This window comes from Toxorhynchites rutilus, chromosome 3 (assembly GCF_029784135.1).
Source record: "Toxorhynchites rutilus septentrionalis strain SRP chromosome 3, ASM2978413v1, whole genome shotgun sequence".
NCBI lineage: Eukaryota > Metazoa > Arthropoda > Insecta > Diptera > Culicidae > Toxorhynchites > Toxorhynchites rutilus.
In genome coordinates, this window is record NC_073746.1 from 94,175,523 (window position 1) to 94,203,274 (window position 27,752).

General features: G+C 36.6%; 1 protein-coding gene across 1 annotated transcript in view; it reads left to right on the forward strand.

Moving 5' to 3' along the window:
- Window positions 1-27,752, forward strand: part of LOC129779377 (out at first protein) — a 177,257-nt gene that overhangs the window by 84,953 nt on the left and 64,552 nt on the right. Inside the window, exon 2 of the mRNA XM_055786808.1 lies at window positions 12,070-12,183. Coding sequence (XP_055642783.1) covers window positions 12,070-12,183 — 114 coding nt within the window. The remainder of the gene's footprint in view (window positions 1-12,069; window positions 12,184-27,752) is intronic.

Here is a 27,752-nt window from a genome sequence, read left to right on the forward strand (position 1 = left end):
ATGGCTTGTTTTAAAAATAAAGATGGTTGTTATACTCTACACTACATACATCATTTCAACCGAGCTCTAGTACATCTTTGGAAACTAAAAAAATCTGATTTTAAGCTGTTCCCAGTAAAATTGATAATATGATAGTGCACTAGACGTTTTGCGAATTTCAATAGACGATCTGTTCTTCCCAGGAAATCCGATCCGTTGTGGCAGGAAATTGTAACGTCTTTGCTGCTGCTGTTATAATTCTTATCTGCGTTAACTGCTTCACGATGCGAAATATACTGAATGGTTCTCGCTACTAGACCGCCGCTTTTATATATTTCTGGGTGGCTAATAAATCACTGAGGGTGGGGCTTGCGTTGCAGTTGTTTTCGTTTCTCTTCACAATATGCACAAATGTATGCGAAATTCTCTCAATTGAGTACAATAGGTCTTCACAAACATGTGATATGTGTGAGGCACATCGGCATAAAATCAAGAAACTGGGTGGGGAGAGATTGTTTCTACCAATTGACCTTTCAAAGCGCGGGAATTTCTTTTAGATAATGATTGACATTTTTAGTAAGTTTTAAAAAAGATATAATTTCTTCATTGTAATAATACATTGCTATTAAGTGCCCAAAGATCAAAATTGGTCAATTTAATTTTCGCGATGGGACCGACTGTCCGTTTTCCAATTTGCACCCAATTGTTGCCCCGAAAGACGTAATCCTACGTGTGCTGTGACACTAACCATGGGAACGCCATTATTTGAAAAAAGTCGTAGTGGTCCCAATCCGACCTCAAAAATGTGTGTTGTTTAACTTTGCAATAATTCAACACGTTCACTTCTGTGTTGGGTCTTCCTGTGGCTAAGTGGTTAGCGTTACTCATCATCATGCTGGGGTGCGGGATTGGGCTCGATTCTTTTCGGTGGATTTTTTGTCAAACAATTTTTTTCCGATTCGCACTGGAGTCACGTGTATTCTAAAGCTTGCTACTCAAAATTCATTCAAGGCATGTTATTCGACATTAGAAATTTCGGTTAAATATTGATAAAAATGATCTACGATGAGAGCGCAAAATTCATCTGGGAACGATAGTACCATTCATGAAACTCCGCTTTTGATCGATAGCTTGCACTAGATTAGCTCATCGGGCGGCGCTTAACACCGTTAACACCGGAACTGATAGTGCTAATCACAATAAGCACTATTCAATGCTCATATCAGGAGGGTTTCACTCATTTTTGATCTTTTACAGCCATAATAAGCAAACAGGTAGTCGTAATAAAATTATATTTGACATCCGCTCGTCAGTTATTTTCATGCATTATCTATATAATTGGAGATGCAGATTTGGAGTATATTCGCTTAAAAAAATAGGACGTCCGATCTGATTTGGTATTTGCTCCTTCTTTTTTACACTCATGTACCACGCCATACTGGTCGGCATACATAGGTAAGGAAGCATGCTATCCATTTGCCATTTCGGCATTCAAATGGCAAACAAAACAATTGTTTTGCGTGCCAAATGGCCTTTGTAATTTAGGGGGTTGGGTCAGAGCCACCTTCCCCTTTATCTATCGAGGTAACATTGCGTTGCAAACTTTCCAATTGATTCAACTTTTCTAAGGTACTGGGTTTTCTCTAGCTCTTCATGATTGATATTTTTGTTTGCGTATGCTACTCCTATACCCACATTTTGTAACCTCCAATTTTCCATTTGAGCCAAAATCGACCATAGTTTTCATTAGAGAAGATCAAATATTTGGAAACATTATTTTGAGAGTTATGTAACGTTTACCCGAATACTATTCACCCGAAACACGTTTACCAGAAGCACGTATGACTTCGCTGATTCATTTTTTAGAAATTAGTGCAGCCACAATTACAATGCCGTCTCCTTTCCTTTCCGTATTACTCTTTAAGGTTAAGAGATCATTTATAAATCATCTCGTGCTTTGTTTTTTTTTCGACGAAGCCAGTAATTTTATAATTAAAAAAGACGGGTGGGTAATGTCGGGGACATAACCGGAGTGACGTAGGACTATACAAAGGGGACAGCTTTTTCTAAATATATATTTTAAATATATTGTTTAATTTTCTTCTCCTACGTGAATACCTACCTATCTACCTGAAATATGGATTAGTTTACTGTTTACTCTTTATGAACATGTTGGGAGTTCTGAAAAGAACCTTTGGTGTTGTGTTTTTGGGTTTTTTTTTTAAACTTTCTCATTTTGTTCTCATTGTCTTATAGTTGATTCTTGATTTTTTTCTGAAGGCTTTGTACTTATTAAATGATCAACGACGGGCATCTTTTGGCGTATGTACATATCGTACAATCAAAATGATGGCTGTGATAGGGAATGCATAGGTGGTCATCAGCTCATTCACTATCATATATTTCACTATTGAGCACATTACCGTACGTTAAACTGTGGTTTCGGAGACGAATGAATTGTAAGATTTGTATCTCCGCAAACAAAGTAAATAAAAATGAAAAAGAACTGAGGTTTTGGAGACGAACTCTACGATCTGTCGAGAAATAAACGAGCTATAAGGGTTCTGAAAAACCAACAGTAAATACAGGGACGGATGACCTTCGGATTGAAGTCCTTTAAAATAAGAACAGAGCAGCAGAAAATGCATAGCTCATCATATTGCTCCTTAGTTATGTTTCTATACAATGCTGATGTAACATTGTACTTTAGCGGTACACGCTCACAGGATAGAGACAAATCAGCAGACTCAGCCAAAGGGGCGAGTCCAACGAGACGAACGAATGAGCGTTAAAAGGCAGCGATAGCAAAAAAATTTATTCATTACGATTTGTTCGCTCGTTGGATTCACATGCAGTTGTTTCTAATAAACACGAAGGCACCGAAGACTAGTAGAAAAGCCGCCAAATATCTCGGAAACCGACAAGAAGAAGGAGAAGGAATCATATGCTATCTACATCAAAAGGTGCTGAATCAGGATCATTCCGACACCGGTTTCTCATCGAAGGCGATGAGCGTCATGAGCTTCGTCAATGCATCTTTGAGCACTACAATCAGCTGTCAACCATTACGGCGTGGGAAATTCAGATCGCAATCAGTCTGTTGCTGCCCGGTGAACTTGCATGCGGTTTCCGAAAATACCAAAGCGGTGAAAAAATATACCAGCTCCAAATAAAGAGCGTTTTCCGACTGCTGATTCGGAAGCAAACCCTAAAAACGGTCCTTTTCAGGACCACAAAATCATCTTTAATCTAAAGAGTTTATTGTTTTGTTATTACTCGATATCCCCATCTTGTTCGGCTAAACCTTCCTGTTTAGCGATTGTGTTTGCCACTCGCCACAGCTTTCACAGCTGGGAAATTTCTTCCCATCCAGCTTGGGACATGTTATACTGTAAATTACATTTAATGCGACATGCCGAAGCACTACTCAGTGTCGCATTGGAGGCGATTTTAACCTGTAATTGAACATTTGCGATGACAGTGGTACAGCTTTCACAGTTGGAAAATTTCTTCCCATCCAGCTTGGGACATGTTGGGCCATAATTTGGACCCCGAACTCTATGTTTACAAAAATGTCCAACTAAATATGTCGCATTACAGGTCCGTCCAATTAGCTAAATGTCGAACTAAATGTAAATTACTGTACTTTCAATCTGGAAGCAATTTAAGAATAGGTGAAAATTGAATAATCGAGAAAGTCCCCAACCATCAATAAGCTCAGCACAACTGCCAAATTCTCATACTCATCATATCCTGGCAAACAAATTATGAAAAAATCAATTTGTGTTTTATTATTGTTTTGGATAATATTTTAGAATGCATTGAACTGTATTTCGTAAACTCTTTTTTGAAAGGTTTAATAGCCCTGATAAGCGCCGTGTGCTCCCGTGGCCGAGTGGTTAGCGTCATAACTAACATGCCGGGTGTTCGGGTTCGATTCCCGTTCTGGTCGGGGGAATTTTTCGTCAAAGAAATTTCCTCCGACTTGCACTGTGATCACGCGTATTCTAGAGCTTGCCACTCAGAATGCATTCAAGGCGTGTTATTTGGCATAGAAATCTCAACTAAGTACTAATAAAAATGACGCAAGTAATACTACGTTGAGACGGCGAAGTTCCTCTAGGAACGTTAGTGCCATTGAAGAAGAAGAAGAAGCGCCGTGTTTTATGGAATGGTTCCAATTTAGAAAACTGAGTACTCGTGGTTTTGAAAAAAAAAAACATTTCGAACGCCCTCGATGCCGCCTTGTTCTGGATTTGCCACCAAAGCAGTTTGTATAAAGAACAAACTTTTTTCTTCTGCTACCTGCTACCGTTTTGCGATTGCGTTTGCCACTCGCCACTCGCTGCAACTGCCTGTTGTTGTCTTGATGTCCACCGAACCGAATGTGGTCTGTTCTGAATGCGGGTTTTCTTATCGTCGCGAGCAGCTTTGCCAGCAAACTCGATCACTTCGGCGGCCGAAACTATATAACGCCGGCTAGGTGGACTGGTGCACTGGTACTAACTGGTACGCATGTGTGCGACACTGCGACCAATGTTTCGTTCATATTTTTTCTTTTTCCTTTCCAATCGTGCTTCGTTGTATTTCGCTGCTGCTCTGGTTGCCCGTTTTGGTCGGTACGGTTTGAGGAGCACAAAATGGACCAATCAAAAATGGGCACATAGTGCATTTGGACAATGCTTGATATTTCACAATTATTCAATTATTTATCTCAAGAAAAATGAAATGTTATTCGTTATGATAGATGCGTAGATCCCATCTATTCCTATCAATTGATGCAAAAACCTTTGCGATCTATTGAGAAATGCTCGAGTTATAAGCGTTCCAAATCTTGCATTTTTTCCTACTTGTTCAGTGCCTAGATTTCCATTTCACCCCCTATATCTTTCGGTTAGACGTAGTCCTACGTCAAAAAAATATTAAAATATGGAGCATCTATGTCTTGAAAATGTGAAACGAATTGGTATGAAAAAATGGTACTTACGTACTTACTCCACTGCATCGCAATTTTTATTATGAATTTTTTTTCGTTTATATGTACGTAGCAACTGATTTTAGTTTACTATCAGGATTATTAACAAAATTGGTTTTTTGTTTGAATATCTCTTTCTCATTCAGGATCATTTACCATTCGGGTTAATGTTCTATCGAGATAAATGGTATTCGAACGATCGTGTTTCTGGTAATAGCTCTAGAATCTCGGTGTGTTATGTCCTGTATGTGTCCTTTTTTCTTTTTTTTTCACAGATTTCAGTATCTCATTCTATGAATTTTATGGCGACCACTTGAAATAGACAGCTTTCGTTTACTTGTATGGGCTACGTGATCTAAATTACCGGATTATGTTTATAAACGAATTTGATTTTATTAGTTTAATTAATAAAAATTCAGTATAATGATAATATATGTGCTCCGGTGGCCGAATGGTTGGCGTCACAACTAACATGCCGGGTGTTCGGACTCGATTCCCGTTCTGGTCGGGGGAATTTTTCGTCAAAGAAATTGCATCCGACTTGCACTGTGGTCACGCGTATTCTAGAGCTTGCCACTCAGAAAGCTTTCAAGGCGTGTTATTTGGCATAGAAATCTCAACTGAGCACTAATAAAAATGACGCAACTAATACTACGTCGAGACGGCGAAGTTCCTCTAGGAACGTTAGTGCCATTGAAGAAGAAGAAGAATGACAATATAATAATTTAAAAAAGGTGGGACTATATATTTTTTTCATAACCTTGAAAAATATATTACGCAATGCCGCTTTTCTCGATTTTACTCTATCAATCGTGAATATTTAGTTTTTGCGCTATCAATTAAAAATATTTAGCTCGTAGGCAAGGTGCTGAATAATTCCAGAACGTTCTGGTTGGAATCACAATCTCGATAGTCATCTTTTCGGAAAACATCTCACTATGCACTCTGCGTAAATTATCGATATTCGATCATGGAATACAACAGTGATTTGTATTGTAAATTCAACACAACCTAAACTCAATAAACATAAAACCAATAAAACATTATGTTTGTAACACCCGTCTAACTGTACCCATATCACGTAAAAACTGTCCAGTAGATGCACTCTATATCCTGGAAGTATCAATACCGGCATTGAATATTTATATTCCATGCAATCCAATTCGTGTGATTATTTTATAGCCGCATCAAGTTTATCTGAGCACTCGTCAGCAAATGTGCAGCGTCGTGCAATTTTTTAACACTATATCTCCCCACACACAGACACACACACACACACATCCACCGTACTTGCAGAACTCCAAATGAATTGATCCAATTCGAAAGTTGCTATTTCAGCGATTATTCACAATGCGGACTTTTTTCTCCAATCCATAATCCCATTTAAGCCTTTTCCGCCTGTCCTGTTCGCCTGTGGACTGACGTTTTGGTTTGACTGGCCGATAAAAATGGATCGGAAATGGTGGGCGTTTTTTAATTGAAAAATAAATGTAGCTCTGATTGAAAAATTATCCCCTTCTTTTTTTTAGCCCACCCATATAGCGACCGTCAGGATCCATGCGAGTTACAAAACGGTGGAAAGTTTCTCCGAAGTCAACAAGGCTTGGCGGTAGCAGCATAATGTAATGGTGAACGTATTTCTCGTTTGAAATGTGTAGAGACCCCCCTAAATGGCTCAATCGAAAATGATGAGCTAACTTATTTTGCCTCCCTTTACGAGTGCACGTGGTTGGGGATTCGTTGATGGGCGGAAGAACACTATCCGGTTTGTACTTTTTCGCTTCTACCTCCAATCAAAGGCCCATGTATTCATTGCAAGGAAGTCATTTATCCTTATTTGCACCTGAGACCCATTCTCAATCTGGTTTGTAGGCCACAGTCGTCGTCGTCGGCGTCGGCGTCGTCATCGAGAGTGTGGCAGAAGTGGCAGGGAACGAAGGAGACAAGTCGAAGAAAAGATTTATTGATTCGATGGCAGGTTGAACAAGCTACCTACCGTTCGCGCTGGTTGGTTGATCCCGGTTGGTTGATGTTGGCTGAGAACTCACAGACAGACTGAAGTTAAAGGGCCCATTAACGTCGGTGCGGCGGCAGATTGGATTGTTTCCTTCTGGCGCACCCAAGTTTAATGATCCTTTCTGGTTCTGGGTCCCGCTTATTTTTCTCGCCTGTTTTTTTTTTTTTGTTGGTTGCGCCATCATTATCCGTTGGGGCTGGCAGCGATTTATTTCCATTGCCGTTACATTCAATTAAATTGAAATCGTTTCCACCATAATTAAATGCCAACGTGGGTTTCAGACGGGTGTTGTTTGATTTTCTTTCGTCTCATTTGATAAGGTTTAATAAGCGGAAAAGATGGGGGGAACGGAACAGGTGCCGTGGTCGGGTGGTTAACAGCGTAAATATAAATGCACATATTGATCACCGGAATATAACATATATCCTGTGACATTAGGTCACAGGTGATTATTTATTTATTCTCCTAATAAAATTATTCTGCCTTCCTTAACAATTTTAGTCTAACTTTGGCAACGCTTGAAGACAACATCAATGGTTGTGTGTGTGTTGCAAAAGTACAAAATCTCTCCGCACCAGACGGCATGCAAATAGATGCGTGCCTCCACTGAACAAAATTGCACCATTGTGTGTTATGATATGTTGAATCATAGAGGCTCTAAACTTTTCAGTTCATTCGCCTTTAAAAAGCTTGCGATATCTTCCATTTTCCTTTATATCGCTGTTGAAAACGGGTGGTGCCTGCAATATTTCCATTCCCGACATTGTATGAATGCTACATTTGCAGTTCTAGTGAGCATTTTACGCCTCATTCGCAATGGTAGGGTAAATAATCTTGGTTTGTCCAATTTAGGGTGTTTTCACGCAACTAGTAAATGCAAATCGATTTTTCTTCATGGAAATCACATATACTCAACACGAGTTTGGGTTTGTTGAAAAGCCTCAAGTCTCTAGTTGCTAATACTACCATAAGGCGTTGAAATTATTCAATTTTTTTTTGTTTTTTAACGATTTTCCTCAAAAAGAAATTATGATCATGGTTTGTCCAAAAAAATGATCATGGTTTGTCCGGTTTTAGAAATCATCATTTTTGAATGAAATTCGAATTTTCAAGTAGATGTTGCATTCCTTATTGCTTGAGTTTACTGTCATCATATTGATCCTTTCATAATTTAGTCTTTCTTCAGAATATTGCCTTTTCTTGGGCATTTTAAAAGTGTTCACGTCAACACACTCAACACGAAGAAACTTTATTTCTGCTATGCGCCAAGGACACCATAAACAAACTAAAGGGCGCCAAGCATAGAAATCATGTGGACAAAACAACATTATTCAATTGGACAACTCACGATCAGAATTGAGTTCATTAAAATGCGTTAATTTAATGGTTTAGCTATGTAAATCTGATACAAATGGTGTGCAACCATGATGTTTACAATATTTGTGAGTGTTATAATCCAGAAAAGGTCTGAATACGTACCAAATGATCATCTGGCGATTGATTAAAAGTCAGCTCGAATGAGGGGCGCATTGACATCAATAGAAGGTGGATTTTATAATCCCATAAAACATGTGAATCCGTAAAAATATACTATAAAACTACTGTAAATCATGAAAAAGACAATTTTATTTACATATACTAAAAAGTGGACCAACCATGATCATATTTTCAACTGGACAAAACAAAATCATTTACCTTATATAAATATTGTACCTCGCTCATACATGATATTTCGTGTTATTAAGAGAACGAAAAGGGAGGCACAGAAATACATAGAACAAAGTTTTGGGAAATGGAAATCTTTCCAATTATTTTTGATTCAGAATCCGAATCTGAATCCAAATTCAGAATCCAGTTATAAAATCCAGATTCCAGAATCAGAATCCATATTTAGAATCCTAACACAAATTCTGATTCATATGGAGAATCCCGGTTTAGTATCCACATTCAGAATTCATATTCAGAATCTTGATTCAGATTCCAGATTCAAATTCAGATACAAAATATCCAGATTCAGAATCCAAATTCAGAATCCAAATTCAGAATACAGATTCAAATTTGGAATCCAAATTCAAAATCCGAAACTGAATCTATTTTCAGAATCCAGATATTGATCCAGATACAGAATCTAAATTCCGATTGGGAATCCCAATTCAGATTTCAGGTTTCAGATTCGAATTCCAGATTCAGAATCAGAATCAGAATCCAGATTCAGATTCCAGATTCAGATGCAGAATCCAGATTTAGTATCCAGAATCTAAATTCACATTCAGAACCCTGATTCAGATTCAGATTGAAATTCAAATGCAAAATCCAGATTCAGAATCGAAATTCAGCAGACAGATTCAGATTCAGATTAAAATGTAGAAACCAGATTTGGTATTCAGATTCAGAATCTAGATTCCAAATTAATATTCAGGCTCAGAATCCAGATTCAGAATCCAGTTTGATAATGCAGATTCAGATTGCTGATTCAGATTCCAGACTCGGATTTTGGATTCATAATCCAGAATCAGATTCCAATTATAGAATCCCGATTCAGAATCCACATTTTGAAGCCAGATTTAAAATTCAGTTTTCAGTTTCCATAATTCATATCTGATTTCAGATTTTATATTTCTGATTTAAGATTTCAGATTCAGAATCCATTTGAAAATCCAGATTCAAATTCTAATTCAAATTCAAAATTAAGATTCAGTTTTTATATTCAGATTCCAGATTTCAGATCTGGATTCCAAATCCAGATTTTAGATTCCAAATTCAGAATCCAGATTCCAAATTTAGATTAACATTTCAGATTCAGTTTCCAGTTTGCAGGATCCAGAATTCATTCATGGTTCCAGATTTTAAATTTTAAATTTCAGATTTCAAAATTGAGAATTAAGATTTTAGATTTCAGATTCAAATACCAGATTTAGATTCCAATTTCAGGTTCCAGATCCCTGATCCCAGATTCTAGATTATGATTCTGGATTCAGATTCCAGATTCCAAATTCGGATTTCAAATTCAAATTCCAGATTCAGATTCCAGATTCAGAATTCAGATTCAGAATTCAGATTCAGATTTCAGATTTCAATTCCAGATTCAGATACCAGAATCAAATTCCAGATTCAGATTTCATATTCAGATTCTTGATTGGTATCCTTTTGGTAGATGCAGATTTCAGATTCAAATACAGAAAATATATTTCAATATTCAGATGCTGAATACAGATTCAAATTCTGATTCAGAATCGGAATCAGAATCCAGATAAAGAATCCAGATTCAGAATCCGAATCAGAATCCAGATCCAGAATCCTGGTTCAGAATCAAGACTCAGATTTATATTCAGATTTCAGATTTCATATCTGAGTTCTAGATTTAGAACCCAGATTCAGATTTCAGATCTAGAATCCAGAATCTGAATCTGGATTCCACATTAATCCAGATTTAGAATTCAGAATCTGAATCTGGATTTTGAATCTAGAATCTAAATCTAAAATCTTATTTAGGAAATGGATTTTTCATGCTAAATCTGGATTCTGAATCTGGAATCAGAATCTGAATTCTAAATCTGAATCCAGATTCAGGATCCACATTCGAAATTCAGAATCCAGATTCAGATTCAAATTAAGACTCAGATTTTGGATTCAGATTCCAGATTTCTGATGTGAATTTCTGTGGAGATTCAGAATCCAGATCAAGATTCAGAATCCAGATTTAGCATGTAAATTCAGAATCCGGATTTTGAAGCCAGATTCTAAATTCAGATTAATAATCCAGATTGAGATTCCAGATTCCAGAATCCATTTCTGATTTTAGATCTCAAATTTCGGATTTTAGATTTTTTTCTAATTTCAAATTCATATTCCAGTTTTAGATTTGAGAATCAGTTACAGATACCAGAATTAAATGCAAGATTCAGGTTTAATATACAGATTCAAGACTCAGATTCTAGATTGGCATCCTTTTGGTAGATACAGATCCGGATTCCATAATTACAGATTACAGAAAACATAAGTTGAACCTTTTTCGGTTGATCTTACCTTCGATTTTCGCGAATATATTCTATTGTGAGGGTGTTTTAATGATATAGTTTTGCTTCATTTATTATCAAAAGATAAACATAGACAGTAAAACAACAGACTAGTGCAGAAATCTGTTTATAATTCACATTTATATTGTTTTCTGCGAATTCCCTCGAATTCAAACCGAAACTTATCTTCAAGGAGCGCGGCAAAGCACAGATTGCTTTGAGCGTCAGAAATAAAATTATGAAAATTTTGTCATCTCTACCGGGAATAATACCTGTTCCGTTCGCTCCGTGTTTATGCGATTTGTTTCCTAATCATTTCCTGTAAGCAATTTGAAACAAACACGAAATTTCCTGGAACGCGTTCTCGTTCGCTTGTGTGTGCCTGTGTGTTTGCGTGTGATACAACGGCTCGATATAAATTCTGTTCTCTCACCGCCCGCAGTTATTTCGGATTTCGTAAATATTATGTTTGTGATATTGCGGTGGAAGCAAAACACTTCCAAGACATGGCGAACACTGTCTGTGGTAATTGAAAAGGACTTGAACGTGGTTTCCATTTCTCATGTTTGCTTGCCGGCTTCTCGATTCAAGGTGTCAGCTCATGTCAGCTCATCTAACCTGTACCAATGTTTAATGTTTAATGTTCGTACAAGCGTGTGTGAGTGTGTGTATACATATCTGTGTAAGTGGGTGGTTCGGTGATATTTTAGTTCGTTTGAGCTCGAACTACGCCACCGGTTTGTATGCGAGAAAATGGATTTATTTAGTCCCGTTTTTGCGGGCTGCCATCACATTTAATGGTTATAGTGTGAGAGGCGGATAACAAAACCAACCGGTATAGCGGATCCGAAAACAATCAAAGCGGATAACCATAGGTGTTAGATGGAATAAACTATGGAGTGTTTTATTTCAGCTTGTTTGTAAACCGAGTTTTGATGTAGAATTTTGTTATATTTAGATTTAACCCAAAACGGGTGTTGGAAAATACTCCTCACATAAACAGTCCTTACAAATACTGCTATGCCATTTCATACGATACAGTTTAATTCACATCCTTTCCTTTTTTTCGACTATATCCACAGGGTGGCGAGGTGGTACAGGAGACAATAACGTCCAGCGTAAGTGACGACACGTGTACGCTTGAGTTCCAGCGAAGTGACGGAACGCTGATAACCAAGCTAATCGACTTCAGAAGTGTAAGTATCCACACAGCTCGAAAGCGGTTCATCAAAGGCATCTTATCTTGCACTCCATAGAATTGAAACATTCGATCCGCTACAAATAGGAATCTGACTTTGACTTTATCATGTACACACTGGGAGATCACGAAGCTGAAAAGCATTGGGAGTAGACTTACTAAGCAATGCCAAATTTCCAAAAAGCCATCCCGTATGACCAGCATCCGAAAACGTCATAATCAACACAGGCAGAGTGAAGCGTCATCATGCCGGAGAAAGGGCCAAAAACCTCGTTGTGCTGCTAATACAATTTCTACGGCAAGTCGTTGTACACGGGAAAATAAACTTCCTATTCCGATGTCTCAATCCCGCGCCGAAACATAAATGTAACAGACCGTTCACATGTGTTTCAATTTACTCGTGAACTTAATCCTCTCGGTCCAGTACCCGATGTCATCTGAAATTAAATTGAATTTTTCGTCCTCCTGCTCGGGGATCCAGCCAAGTTTTACACCGGTCACAGTTCATCGGAATATCCATCCGACGCTGGGCGGAAGCTTATTTTCAGTGGATGGGATAGGGAAAAAAAGCTGCACACCGGTGAACATTTTGTCTGTGTGTCAGAGGAAGTTTTTTTTTCGTTTTTTCGTTCTTTTTTTTCCTTCCTCGAGAGTCGAGTGCATTTTCGACGGCTCTTGTTTTGAAGGTGCGATGAGGATATGTGGGAAAGGTTACTTCATTGCGGAAAGTTGTTTTGAAGCGCATCGTTATCGAGAATGTTTCTTGCTGGTGAAGCTCTGTTTGGTGAGGTTTGAGTGTTTGCATTATTATGTGAAAACGCACTTAATATTTGCAATATCAAATGAAATAAAGTTGCAAGGATGGTATAGTTTGGTTTTGTTCTATAGGTGATTTCCGAAATTGAAGCTTAAAGATTGAACTATCCAACTGATTATGTTGATATTGACAACACATGTTCTTAATCAGTCATTCCATGTCAAACCGATCTGGTAGTTCTCAGATTTTCGTAGAAAGTGGTAGTTTCGTTCTTTATCGCAAGCTATTAAACCCGATTTTTAATTTTTTTTTGTTAGGGTGCTTCTTTTAAATTTAGGGTGATCCGAAATTTATTTTCTCCTTTTTTCCAAAAATGACATTTTTCCAAAATTCCATAACTTGTAAACTACTATACCGATTCAGATGATCAACATATCAAATTGAAGCCAATCACCTGTCTTTTTTTGAAAAAATACTACACCTGCAGAAAATTTGAATTCTGTTCTCGTTATTATTGATTTATTTATTTTATTGTCGTCAATCAAAATTGTAGACCAATACATTCTCAATACTACTTGAAACTAAAAAAACTAAAGAGAGCTGGCTGGATAATTTATCCGTTTAATTCAAAAGACGATTTTAACAAGTTACATAATCAAATTTTTTATTTATTTATTTATTTATTTATTAATCTATGTAGAAAATGTTAGGATTTCTCAGATGCCTGATCGGTGCGTAAACATTTAGGTTTCTTAATATTTCTTCTGAGTTCACTCGTTGGATTTGTATTCGTTTTTTATTGTTTTCATCAGTCTTCAGAAAACAAACTCAGTGCTGCGCTTGAGTTTAATTTTTATCAGCGCGAGCTCAAAGAAAACTCTTATTCTATCTTGGTGCAAAGAGCACAGAATTCATAAGCACGACAGCACAGAATACACTCGGCGCAGAACTCAGATACTAAACATTTTTTCTCACTTGTATGATGCGCGTCTCATTCTATATACACACACACATACACATCAAATTCTAGCGCCCGCTTTGTCTTCGTTCGTTCTAAGCAAAGCATAAAAACAACAGCGCGTCCCCATACGCACCGCCTCAACAGAGAAAGCAAAGCAGACAAACAAGATTCGAGCGCGGTGACGGGTGTATTTCCTGGGAGGCCCCGTCACCCAGATGTGGATGACACTTTTCTCGTTCAATTTGAATAGGATTTTTGAACGGAATTTGATAGAATAGGCACAGAAGTGTAAATATGGGTTATGTAGAATAATCAAAAAAATCAAAAACATAAAAATATAGTTTTTATACTATACTTTTACACGGTTTTATTTAGCATTACCTACTGTAAATATGTTTGTATGTTTATCTGCACGGTTGTCCCACATCAATAGAAATTTAACCTCCTTCCTGTTGACCGATTTATCTGAAACTTGGAGCACGCCTTTATCTCTGCTGTCGTTATATAACTGCGTATTCTATGATTTTGAAAATCCAAGATGGCGGTCGCTACAAAATGGCGGACTACATATTTTATCAAAACCCCATCAATATGGGTATCAAACGAAATGGCTTGACTAGTAGAACATACTTATTTGTGAAAAATCACATTTTAAATGTACTGTTGAAAAATCAATACCTTTATGTCGTCTATAGTGAGTTCTTCCAACATATAGTCCGGGTCTTGCGTATAGTTCCTCAATATCCTAATCGGAACTCAATGAGATAATACTCGAAACTTTTCTTCTAACGCTTCGCACTATTTCGTCGTTACAACTTTCCTCGCTTTCAGGTTTACTTTTACGCCGTCCGGTGAACATTTTAAGGATGAAAAAATAAAACACATATGTGTCTAAAAAAATATACATAATAAACATATTGTTTTTTGGAATAAACAGGCTTCTCCGCGTTGCGCAATTATTATTCACATTCTCAGAAAAAAAAAACTTGCAACTTGCTTCTTCTTTTAGCTTTTTAACTACCAACTTATTTTTATAAGTTTTTTAACCAGCAGTCGGTTGATTGCATTCGGATTCAACAGAAAAGTAATTCTGAATCGAACCTGAATTCATTATTATCGTTGCCCGCTTATTTCTCTAGCGCACCGACAGTTGAATTTGGGCCCCGCAAGAAACTCGACCGAATCGCTCTGGGCGACGAAGGTGTTAAAATTGGACATATACACCGGTGTAAGGGTGGGTTTAGACTAGTGATATATTCATGTGAAGAAATATGAAATATATTTATAGAAATCGCATCAACCGTTTACATTAACGTGAACTTCTATAATGAATATATTCATATTTTCGGTGAATTTATTCACCTGAAGTAGAACTGCATCCAACTTTAGTGATTTCTCACCAGCAAGAAGTGAGAGTTCAACTGGTGCAAAACAAAGAGTTGCACATCAGCACCGCGTTGACCGAAGACTGGTTTTCATAGTCTCGGGACCAAGGGCGTTATATTTTTTTATATTTTTTCTGAAAAGCTGAAGATTTTTCACATAACATATGTCGAAACCAGATAGGCTTTTTTCGGTTTTGAGTTATGATTTTTCAAAATTAACCGATAGTCAAAAAAATCATTAATTATTAATATACAGTGGGAGAGTCAATCATTAAAAATCCCATTTTCAAAGCTGCGAGTTCAAAAACTAATGTGGAAGCTACTATCATGTGTTTCACTATTTCAGGAGAATTTCTCCGATAAAAAGAAATTCAACTTGAATAGAATTTCTTCATACTGGAAGGATTTACGGAACGTGTCATTTAATTTTTCAACTCGTAACTTTGCAAGTGGCAGTTTGAGGGTTTGTTGAGAATTTTCTCAAAAAGGCCTGGTTTAGATAGCTTACCATCAACACGAATGAACAGTCAGAAGTGCAACGAAGTACTTCAGAATCATTTACTGCTGTTTTTTGCATAAAAAAAATGTGATAATTGGGTAATTTGGCATCAATTCATAGAATCCGGAAGGTTATGACATGGTTTGATGAATAGAGGGCTTCAGATTCTGGACTGGTTAGCTTGGTTAGGTCATGAACTTATGAGGAGAGATCGGACGAATAGTAGATGCAGCTTACAAGCAGTATGGGTGATTTGAAGAGCTTAAACGAGCAGTATTCTCTGCGTAGAAAGAGATACACACTACAACATGGCGCAGCTTGGTCGTAACCACCCCGAATGGGTCATTTGAACTGATTGAGAACTAAAGATGACCTATGAATTAGAAACTTATTGTAATTCATGTGAAATTGACGTTAATTTTGTGAAGGAGTGAAAGTTTTTCCGTCTGGTTCTATAGTTATGAAACACTGTACTTTTAGTTTTTTGAATGCTTCGTGCCTGAACACAACAATAAAGCTGAAATGACCAGTTTTATAAATGAAGATAGTTATTGTATTCTACACTATACACTTCAATTCAACCGACTTCTTACAGATCTCAGGAAACTCAGAATAAATGAGTGGTTCTATAGTTGTGAAACGCAGTGTATTCTTAAAGATGTTACGATTTAAATGAGACAAACGATCTGTGACTTGCACGCTTTCTTAAAATTTGCAGATTAAAATGCTTAGAAAGCAAATTCGCTTAAAACTTTGTTACACTTCTGTTGATAATAATCGTTTAATGAACGATTATTACTACGATTATCCCTTTTTATTTTCGACCACATTGAGGACAACTTTCACTTACGCGCCATAGAACGGCAACCGAAACTCACTTTGGTATCCACCTATTTTCATTACTTTGAATTAACAATGAGAGATCAGCTTTCGATCTATTGCTTGAAATTTTCAGAATACATTTCCAAATGTCTCGATTTTGACAATCCACAAGAAGGGCTGTCAATTTGAATAACGTATTGTGTATCCAAATAGTTTTTTAGTATCTCTTAGTAGAATTACATATTCGATGTTCACTGAAGAAATAATTCGAAAATTATACCATGCGGCATCTCTCACATAACGACAACCGAAAATTCGAAACTCATAAATTTACGAAAAAACTCATAAATTTACACAAACTTTTTTCCTTTCTGAAAAATATAAAAATATAAAAAAATAAATAAATAATCAATTCCAAATTAACTCTCAGCTTTAACACATGATGTTGGCTGATCGTTGTCTAGAGCGAAACTAAACATTGAAAAAAGAGTGTTGAAATTAGAGACTTTGGCAGTTCACTCGTATCTAGCCTTGAGACAAGCAATTGCAGCCTTCTTGACTGCTTGCTAACTGAATGACTGTCGGATCGTAATTGCTCTGCGGAATTCGCACTGGCCATCAGCGGGAAGATTATGTCGTCTTCAATCGAAGTTGATTCGTATCGTACAACATGGGCATTTTAAGTATGTTTGAGTCAGTTGATGATGAGGCAACAAGCTGAGTGAGCTCGTTCGGACTTAGCACTGCAGCGCCGTCATCTTGAAGAGTAGCAACAACTTGACAACGTGCTAGGCAAAAAGATACAATGCGGAGAGACCTCAAGAGGGTGCTATAATTGTCTTTCCTTTCGAAACGAACTCTGAATCGTTTTCGGGTGAGCGTGGGCGGAGAAGTTTCGAGAGTTTCTGGAGGTATTGCGCGGAAAATGCGCGAGTACGAAGTAAAGAGACGAATGAAGAACTTGAAGCCGCCAATCCGAGGAGGATATGGTATCTACCGATAGGTGCAGTGACTATCCTCATGAAACAGGGAAAATTCGTATGATCTGCGACGTGACTGCGGAAGTAAACTACGCGTCTCTGAACGGTGCGTTACTCAAAGGCCCGGATTAACTCTCCTCGTGACCTGTAGTCCTCTGCCGTTTCCGTTTCTTATTTTCATGGCGTAACAACCGATCGGAGAAATCCACAGTTTACATGATTGCTCATGATGTTCGACGAAAAGACAGCTTTTACGAAGCGTAATAACCTTCGTTGATTCGCTGGGAATACTTTCGCCGTTCATCATTCACGGCAAAGTTCTGATCCAGGACCTGTCGTGAGAAGGTACGAACTGGGATGAGTAGCGGTGCTACTCAAATGACGAATCAGAACTCCGGAATTCAAGTGTTTGTGGACACTAGTGATGTGGTTTAATTAATTAAAAATATGGGGGGAGGGGTAAAATCAAAACCTAAACACAGAACATGCAGGATTACTAAGCCAACTTAGTCGAGAAAACTTCATGCGTTATTTTATGCTGAGTTATGTACCGTAAACCGGGAGCAAATCGATCACGATTTTTAAGAAGAGTGTAAATATTTCCGGGTTTTCTTTCATACCCAATTACTTTTAAAACCAATACTGGCGATAAGGTCTTTAAAAGATATAAACATTTTTGTTGAAAAACTTCCTCAAACGTTAGTTTACAAAACTTTTAAAGAAAATTTCAAAGTATAGCAATTGATGAATCGATGTTTTCATTATTTTCAAGTGTAATATGCACGAAACTATGTTGAAATTCGCTGATTTCTTTACCTACGGTCATTCAAATGATAATTCAAGGGTTTGAGGATACAAAATCGGATTTAATCCACCTAAACGTGTAGTAGTGCCTTTCTCATATCTCGATCTTAAGCCTGATTTGCAGATCGTAGACCATCCGGGTTCTCTCAATGTGGCAAAAACTCTTGAAATGGTCACCATTCAGTTAGGTTTGTGAACCATTAAATTCGATATGCCGCATGATGGCATTTTGTTCTGGTCATTTCTCTCGAAAACCGCATCCGGAACACATCCGGGTTACGTCAATGAGAAGTCATATAGACTTGAATTCTTCACAAATAAGCTATTGTGTTGCGCGGTACAAAAAATATTTTGTTTTTATATTTCCAAAAGGCCTGGCTGGGTACGGGAGTAAAAAGTGCCCCCAAACCAAATCACCAGCTGTATGGAAAACATTGTATAGGGTACTAAACATGAAATTCTGACAGTAGTAACATATATTTGGGTTCTTATATGGTACAACATAGGATCTATGGTGAAAAATGCACCTTTTCGTTTTTTTCAAGCCATTCTCAATAGCTTTGAGACAAAAAATATGAAGAAAAAAAAATACTGAAAGTACATCTTGCTAAGGTGTATCGATCAATATTTTCAAACTATTTTTTCATCAAAAAACCAAATACTAAAAAAAATAAATAATTTTTTATTATTAATTTAATTTTAATAATAAATTTAATTTTAATTTTTTTTTATTTTGAGATTCAGTACTAATCTAGTTTGTATTAAAATTTCTTCCTATGTCTATTTTAGGTATATGTGATTTTTTTTATAATTTTTAGAGTGTTTTTCGCAGTACAAAACAAATTATATATTTTCATTTTCAGGTATTTCGAAATTTTGAAAAAAAAATCCCTTTGAGACCCACTTTTGCTCTAATTTTTATTTAAATGCGTTTATATGTGTTCTTTTTTCCACATGTAGCGCAATTTTTTCTTGAAATTTTAAGAGGATTGTGCAGAAAAATACTTTTTTGGCAATTGGGCATTTTTAATTTATTTTGAATTTAGAGGTCCAGTACTGCTCTAACATTTATTTAAATTTTGTTTTTTCTATGTCTAAATTTTGTTGGAATATTTAGAGCACTGCGCTGTACGAAGATTTTTTTTTGTCATATCTTAAAATATATGAGATTATCTTTACGTTGGATTTAGATTGTTTACCAAATTCATAGGAAACAGCAGTACGATAGAGCTCTGTGAGAAAAAACGAAGTCATTGTGGAAAGATCATTCGGATTAATGAGAAGAGCACTTAAAAAAATCCGAATTATAATTTTTTTAAATTTTAATCTTACAATTGTAATCCACGAATACCATAAAATAATAGATTTCAAGAAAATAAAAAGAATAATGCAGACGAAGAAGAAAATTATTTTTGTGTCTCGCAATGCTCTTCAAAAAATTCAGGAAAAAATTTCCCCACAAAAACAACAAAAACAACGAAAAGGTGCATTTTTCACCATAGATCGTATGTTGTACCATATAAGAACTCAAATATATGGTACTATTGTCAAAATTTCAAGTTTAGTACCCTATAACAATATTTTCCATACAGCTGTTGATTTGGTTTGGGGGCACTTTTTACTCCCTTACCCAACCAGGCCCTTTGGAAATATAAAAAAAATTGTTTGTACCGCGCAACACTGAAAAAAATCTGAAAAAAATCACACATATCTAGAAGAGCTAGAAGAACACATTTAAATATGAATTAGAGTAGTACCAAATATCTAAATCAAAAACAAAATTTTTCAAAATTTCAATATTTTTTTTAGTACTTTAGTTTCTGATAAACATTTTTTATTAATAATTTTTCATGATACACCGTAGTAAGATGCACATTCAGTATTTTTTTCAAATTTTTATCTCGAAGCTTTTGAGGATGGCGTAAAATAACGAAAAAATACGTTTTTCACCATAGACCCTATGTCGTACCATATAATAACTCAAATATATGGTACTACTGTCAAAAATTCATTTTTAGTACTCTATACTATATTTTCCAACTGCAGGTGATTTGGTTTGGGGCACTTTTTACTCCAGTACCCAGCCAGGCTCTTTGGAAATATAAAAAAATACTTTTTTTGTGCCGTGTAACAATTAAAAAAAACCACACTTATCTAGAAAAGCCGTAGGAACACATTTAAATAAGAATTAGAGTAGTACTGAATCACTGAATCCAAAAAAAAAATCAAAATTTCAATATTTTTTATAGTACTTCAATTTTTGATGAATTTTTTTTATGGTAATTTTTCTTAATACACCTTAGTGAGATGCACATTCAGTACTTTTTTAAAATTTTTATCTCGAAGCTTCTGAGCGTGAAATAAACCAAAAAGTACGTTTTTCACTATAGATCCTATGTTAAGCCACATAGGGGTTCATAAAAACCGCAAAAATTTCTTATTTAATATCCTATACAATATTTGCCATTCAGCTAGTGATTTGGTTTAGGGGCACTTTTTACTCCCTTACCCGGCCAGGCTCTTAAGTGTAGTTTTGAGTTCTAGAATTTATGGCCCTGGAACTCGTTTCGATCATATCCTCGGAGGTCGTGGACCGAGTCCGATAAAACTATGAAAGATTTTTTTCAAATGAATCTCGTCGCGTCCTATTCGGCTCACCCGTTTCCGAGAATACTGAGCCTCAGCATCAGTTGTCTGGTTAAGAAAAAAAATGTCACATGGTTTTTTTTGTGAAATTTATTTTTCTCACAAAATTTAATGGTAATTGTAACTATTTGATTAACGTTTCCCTCTGTTAATATTGTTTTGATATGTTGAAAATATGTTTCTTCGCCATGCTTAACCCTCCTGTACTCGCGCGCAAAATCTTAACCCTCCTGTACTCAAATCCAAATCACTCGTATACTCGCGCACGTGGTGTCACAGACTGTACGTGTCACTGTAATATTACTATTGTATATTTTGAAGCGTTATTGGTATGTATTTAAAGAAAAAAATACAATAGACTCCAGAAAATATTTTTTTGTTTAACTTCATCCAATTTTAATAGTCATTTAATTCAGCCTCCTCAACTCAAAATTATTGATTTTTGGTATGCGCGAGTATAGGATTGAAAAAATGGAAACAGAAATTCTGTTTAGAATTTTTTCGTTTAATAAGCGATTCGATGAGAACCAGTGACGAACCTACCGAAAGAACCGAAAGATGATTATTGAACGTGTCATATACATAATTTTTAAATTTTATTAAATATACCTTCATGAATTTTGAGATTTTTAACCCTCGGACAACGGTACGGAATTTCTTTTTTGTACCAAAATTTTATAAAATCGTAAATAACAGAACAAAATTTGATTTGAGCATGTTAAGTAAAAAAGTTTCCGCATTATTGCATCGAACAAAGGTTGCTTATCCCCAAGTTTACCGTTTTAGACTTTTTTTAAATTTTTAATACCTCCAATTGTCATTCATAACACGCCATCTCATTTAAGATTTTGCAGATTTTTCAGAAAAATGTGTAGAATTAGTTCCTGTTGAAAAAATACGCAATATTTTAAAGTTAGATCATCGAATATCAATGAAGAATTCCAATATTAGAACACAATCTAAGAGATCTAAGAGATAATAAAGTAAAAACAAATAAAAAAATTCTGAGTAATGTTTTTTCTTTCATTCATAGATTCAGTAAATTCTCGTTAATGAAAAAAATGGGAAGGAATGTCTATTGTTTATCAGCTCATCAACTATACTTTGTTGACACCGCCGTGGTTTTCGTTTTGTATAGAACTAAGGTTGTTCAAACAAACTAATTAGTTTGAAACATTCGTGACGTTAAACTGTTTCGTTTCGTGACAATTAATTGATTGACGTTTCATAAAAATAATGTTTACTCAAACTCATCGTTGGAATACATTTTGTTGACTCCAGCTCGCTCCGACGAGGACTTCCACGTTTATGATGGTGAATGCTATCCTATGAATGACATGATATAATGACATAACAAACTCTACGAGAGTTATATACGCTCTGGAAATGGCCCAGGATTATCAACATATTGGTTAATTAGAATTGTGTTAATTAAAGATGCGAAGCGAGTATGTAAAATAAAAAAAAATCAAAGAAATGATATAATGTTCAACTACTTCGCTGATAATTGATTGCCGTTGCCGTTACTAATATTTGCTGATTTCAGAGGTCAGTAAAAACAGAAAGCTGTTAATTCTCAGACATGTTCAATTCCTCTGGAAGTCTCACCAAATGTTCTCTGCATTGCGTAGAGTGCTTTCAGAATTTTAAAATATGCACTCCATCTTCGAATAATAGAATTATACCCATATCTATTGCCATATTCCCAGCAGCCATCAAAAGTGCATTTCGCCATTATAAACTGGAACATTCCATTTTGGTTTTTTTCCCCTGCTCAGGAAATACTATTCGCATTCGCAGTTTTCCTTGCCATTCTCGCTTTTGCACAGATTCTACCGTCCCTCCCCCTGGGTTGCACATTCGCGCGATAAAAACGAGCTCTACACTTCCTGGCGGCGAAGCGAAGTCGATTCGCCTTTCGTCGCCTTCTCCGCAGGGGAACGCACGTCCGGCAGCATCTGTAGCATCCTGTAGTAGTTGAGCGCGAAAACGGAACGAGACGAGAGGATGAGATGCCTTTGCCTGTTGGTGTTGAATAAACTACACACGAAATGAGCAAATGGCAGGAAGCGTTAAAAATAATGTGCGATGTTTTCCTCCCCGGCCAGAGACCGTAAACCAGGACCAGGACGGAAGAGACAGAACCGTGCGCGCGGTATTTTCTCGTGAAATTTAATAACTCGACTAGATTGGTGAGTTTAGTGCTTTAATGAGGCGAAAGAGGATGTGTGTGTATGTCTGTAGTGGATGTCAAAATTAAGTCATATTTTCACGGCGCATGAATACAAAAAAGCTGAGTATTAACCCACAAATGCGTTCGAGAGTGTGGATAAGATTGAAGTTAGCATTACTGAGTCCATTAAACCTCCCAAAATCTGTATTTTCCCCGAATCACTCTCGGAAAGGGGTTTTCCGGAATTCCGTCCCATAGAACTGGAATTATCTTGGAATTCAGTATTGAGCTCGGAACAACAACTCTAGCGGAAAATGCTTTTGCACCCGCATAATCTGAATCCATTTCGCTGAACGAGCTTACGGATGTTTATGTACAGCTTGAATTCCTGAATAAAATTCCACCCAAAAATTGGGTCGGACAAGGTGGTGGACGGAGGCTGGCGTATTTAGATATGAGAGGCACACAGGAATTGGAAAGTAATCTGGATAAGCTAGAGCGGCTAGAGGGGAGGAAGTATTCGCCGCATTACCACAGCTCCGGTGTCACGCTTCGTTTCGGGTAGAAAAGGCTAAACTTTCATCATCCGAACGATACGCTCTATGGTGTGGCCTGTGGAACGAGACATGACGTCTTCATCTCCGGCTCGGCTGAGGCCATGTTTGGCTTTGTTTCCTTCTTCAATGGCTCACGGTCGGTCGGTGTTGCCTTGGCTAGAAAATATCACACCAGGTGACGTGGTACGAAATGGTTGCTCACGTTTCGTAGACTTTTGCTAGCAGACAAGATCCGTTCATTTTTGTGCAGAGATTAAACGACGACTGATTCTCGGTGCTGTAGCATTCTGGAAAATAACTCAATTTCTTTCCGTCACAGAAGGACTGTAATTCATTAATGAATCATCATTACAGAGAAGATGCAGCATTTGCGATGTATGAAAGCGTGACATTTGTTTTTGTTCCTTTGGAAAAGCTTGTTTTGACCTTTTCCATTAATTATGGCTGGTTCTGAAATCTGAAGCATCCGCCGGAAAGGAAGTTTTATCTTCATTTAATAATGAAAACTAGCTGAACAATTGTTTTTAATAATGTTTCTGACTAATCGTCATTTTGCTGAATTTCGTTAAATCATAACTCTATAGAACATCAATCATCAATGCATTTTCCTAAATTGAAGTGATGCGCTGCTCAGTAAGTGCGTGTTTCATCGATGCGTATACAGTATTGGTCAAAATAAAGTATGTATCCTTCTTACTTTTAAACTTTCTTAAAGCTCAAATATTTGGAGTTTTAGGACAAAAATGGCACTTATAAAAAATATTGGTAAACCAACCACTTTCCGTTGGACATAATTCGAAATTTTCATTGCAAAAAATTACCGCTTTCGTTGCGTATTCTCAACAGTAATATTTTTTATCCCATTTATTTATTTATTAGCCTCATTAGCATTTTATCTGTAACAGAGCCGGGTTTTTATCGTGTACATGTACTAATGTACTAAAATGTAATGTTTCTATAAATTGTAAATTACACAGTAGTAGTACTAGTCATTTAGGCGTTTAGATTTTCTGTTCCATTACATTATGGTAAATTACACTGTAGTAGCCATTTAGGCGTAAGGGTATTCTTTCTGTTCTTCCATTGTTCAGCAGACCGGACAGCGGAGACAGTTGATATTGATCATTGTTGGGTTATTTATAGAACAGCAGCCCGATGTTTCTTGCAGAGCAGAGCAGTTGTATGGATGAATCGATCTTATTTCGACCGTGGATCGATCTCCATCGCTGATGATTGTTGCGTGGACGTAGTTATTCTATAATAACACAAAGATGGTCAATTGAGGGCCCTGAGTTTGAACTCACGATCGATCGCTTAGTAAGCGAACGCGTAACCAAGTGGCTACGAAGACCCCCTTCTCAACAGTAATATTTCGTATGATCTTCTTAAGCTTCCACCACGAGTTTCATGCGCCGAAACATGCGTTGGGGATTACTATTCATCTAGAGATTTAAACAGCAGCCATCAATACATCTCCTTTGTGAACATTTTGATCCAAAATAACAGTTCAAACTTGCTCTTATCACTCTAGATCACCCCCTGGGGTCGATTTCGTTTTCCCAGGGGTCGACACAAACGAAAATTAATTTTGGGGGTCGACGAGATCTGAAAATCGACCCCTATAAAATAAAAAAAATTCTTGTTTGAAATATTTAAGATTCTGCATAAGTTGTGTTACGTGAACCACCCTGTTAAAAGAATGACTAATATTTTAGTAGAATGTACCATTGCTGTACATTTTTAAAACTCAACAAGACGATGAACGTGCACAAGATGAAAAGAAAAAAGTACAAAAAGTACAAGGTAAAAAAATCGGCAAATAGAAAAACGTCAACAGGTTCGCGCAAGATAATGTGTTTGAGCGTATAAATTCTTCAGGCACGTTTTAAATTTCTCTGTATTTTAAACACGAAAGTAGTTATCATCAAATTTTGTCCAAATATGCTCCTGATATTTCACTGTAAACAAGATTTCCCTTAGGTTGCAAGTTCATTTGCGTTCTGAAATACGTTGGAGCATGAATAATAATACACTCATCTACTAATTTAATTCAAGAGATTACATGTTTACATAGCTAAATAAAGTGAACTAGAATGAAATGATGAAAAAGAATTTACAAAACACTTGGTTACCTATGTGCATGACGCAACAAACATTTTTTTGAAAAAAAATATTCCAGGAAACTTGACATGGGTCGCGAAGAAGGAAAAATGTTATTCAATTTATTATAGACCAACAGATTTTTTCTCCAGCTGGACGAGTCTACAGTACGCAGCAATGGAGCTCTGTTGTTAGGGTATGTTCGATATATTAAAGATGAAAATATTTGGCAAGAAATGATTTTTGCCATGATCAAAAAGTTCTACCACCGTGTGGCGCTCTTAGTCTCCGTTTTTATTTTTCATTTTTTTGTAGATTGGCACATCTGTCATTGACAGTCTATAAAATTTATAGTGTGATAGTTTTACATATCTAAAAGTTACGCTATATTGAGTACATCTGCTGTTGTGCGTGCCTCGATTTTGTACAGTTCGCGAAATTTGCAAAATCAATCGTGAATATTTAGCTAAAAACGAAACTAATACTATTCAGCAACCACCGAATTCACCTAATTTAGCTCCCTGCGATTTTTTCCTGTTCGAACGACTCATGAGACCACGTTTCAGCACCCGAGATGAGATAATGTAAAAGTCGAAGATGGCGTTGATGGCCATACCGCAAATCGAATATAATAAATGTTTCGAGGATTGGATTCAGCGCTGGCATAAGAACATTGCAGTCGATGGGCAGTACTTTGAAGGGGACAATATCGGTATTGATATCTTGTATTTTTCATTTTCTGATAAGAATCCGGGAAATTTTCGATCATGTGGATATGAAGACTGATACCAGAGGAGAATCAGTCTTCCGGGCCGTGGAACGTTTTTTTTTCTTACCGACAAAGCTATTCCATGGAATTGATCCATCTATGATTGGTCGTCATCGTTTTTACAGCTTACTGAAAGTTACAACTGCGTGATTCACAGACATCATTTAGTAGCAAAAAATGTGAGCCCTAGATCGCATCAGACTTTACTATATGTTATAAGTGCTATCAAGCAGCTTCTAAGTAATTCTTTGAACATTCGATTATTAGCTCAGCTATATGAGTAAAAAGACGAAATCTTTACTCGGTTACTTCTACACGCTGGAGTTCGTTCACCACCAAGAGGCTCTTGCTCAGCAAGTTTATCAGCCTTTTTGAATGTGTATTTCAGCTGCAGGGTTACGACTTCAACTTGATTGGAACAATATCAAAAATATTGCTGTTCCTGACAAAACTTTGAAAACAAAATTTAAGCAAGTTGAAAATCAACGAACGCGGAGGTTTGGGGCTTTCACTAACCAATGTTGAACCGTATTTTGATATTTTGGTAGTTGCGGATAGATTGATTTGCGATTTGAATGTTCTCATAGTTTGTGAGTAATTTGTATTAATAATTATTAATTACACTTGATATTCACTAAATATTATGTCTATTTATTTTGTTGAGTATGATGAGAAAATAATTTTGTTTCTGTATTATGGTGACTTTCGACACTTTCGGCTGGTTTGTCGCATTACTTCCATTTTTTTCGAAGAATGTCAGAAGTGAGAATTGAGCTCGTGACCTTTTGCGTAAGAGATATGGATGTTATCACTACACCAGATCGCCTCCATGAGAAAATAATGTCAAGTTTGCTCATTTAACTAACTTCAATGTTTTTAAATTGATAATTATTCAGTAAGAAAAAAAACTAAAGATAGAATCCCCAAGAAGTTTGACCATAGGGGTCTGAGGTATGACTTCATTCTGGAAAAAGGGTCTATTGCCCAACATAGTTTGAGAACCCCTGCTCTAGATGGTATGTTACTGATCTCCAACGGCTTATCAAGATATTTTTGTAAAAAATTAAGAGATCATTATTCTAAATTGAATAATGAACATAAACTACACAAATAT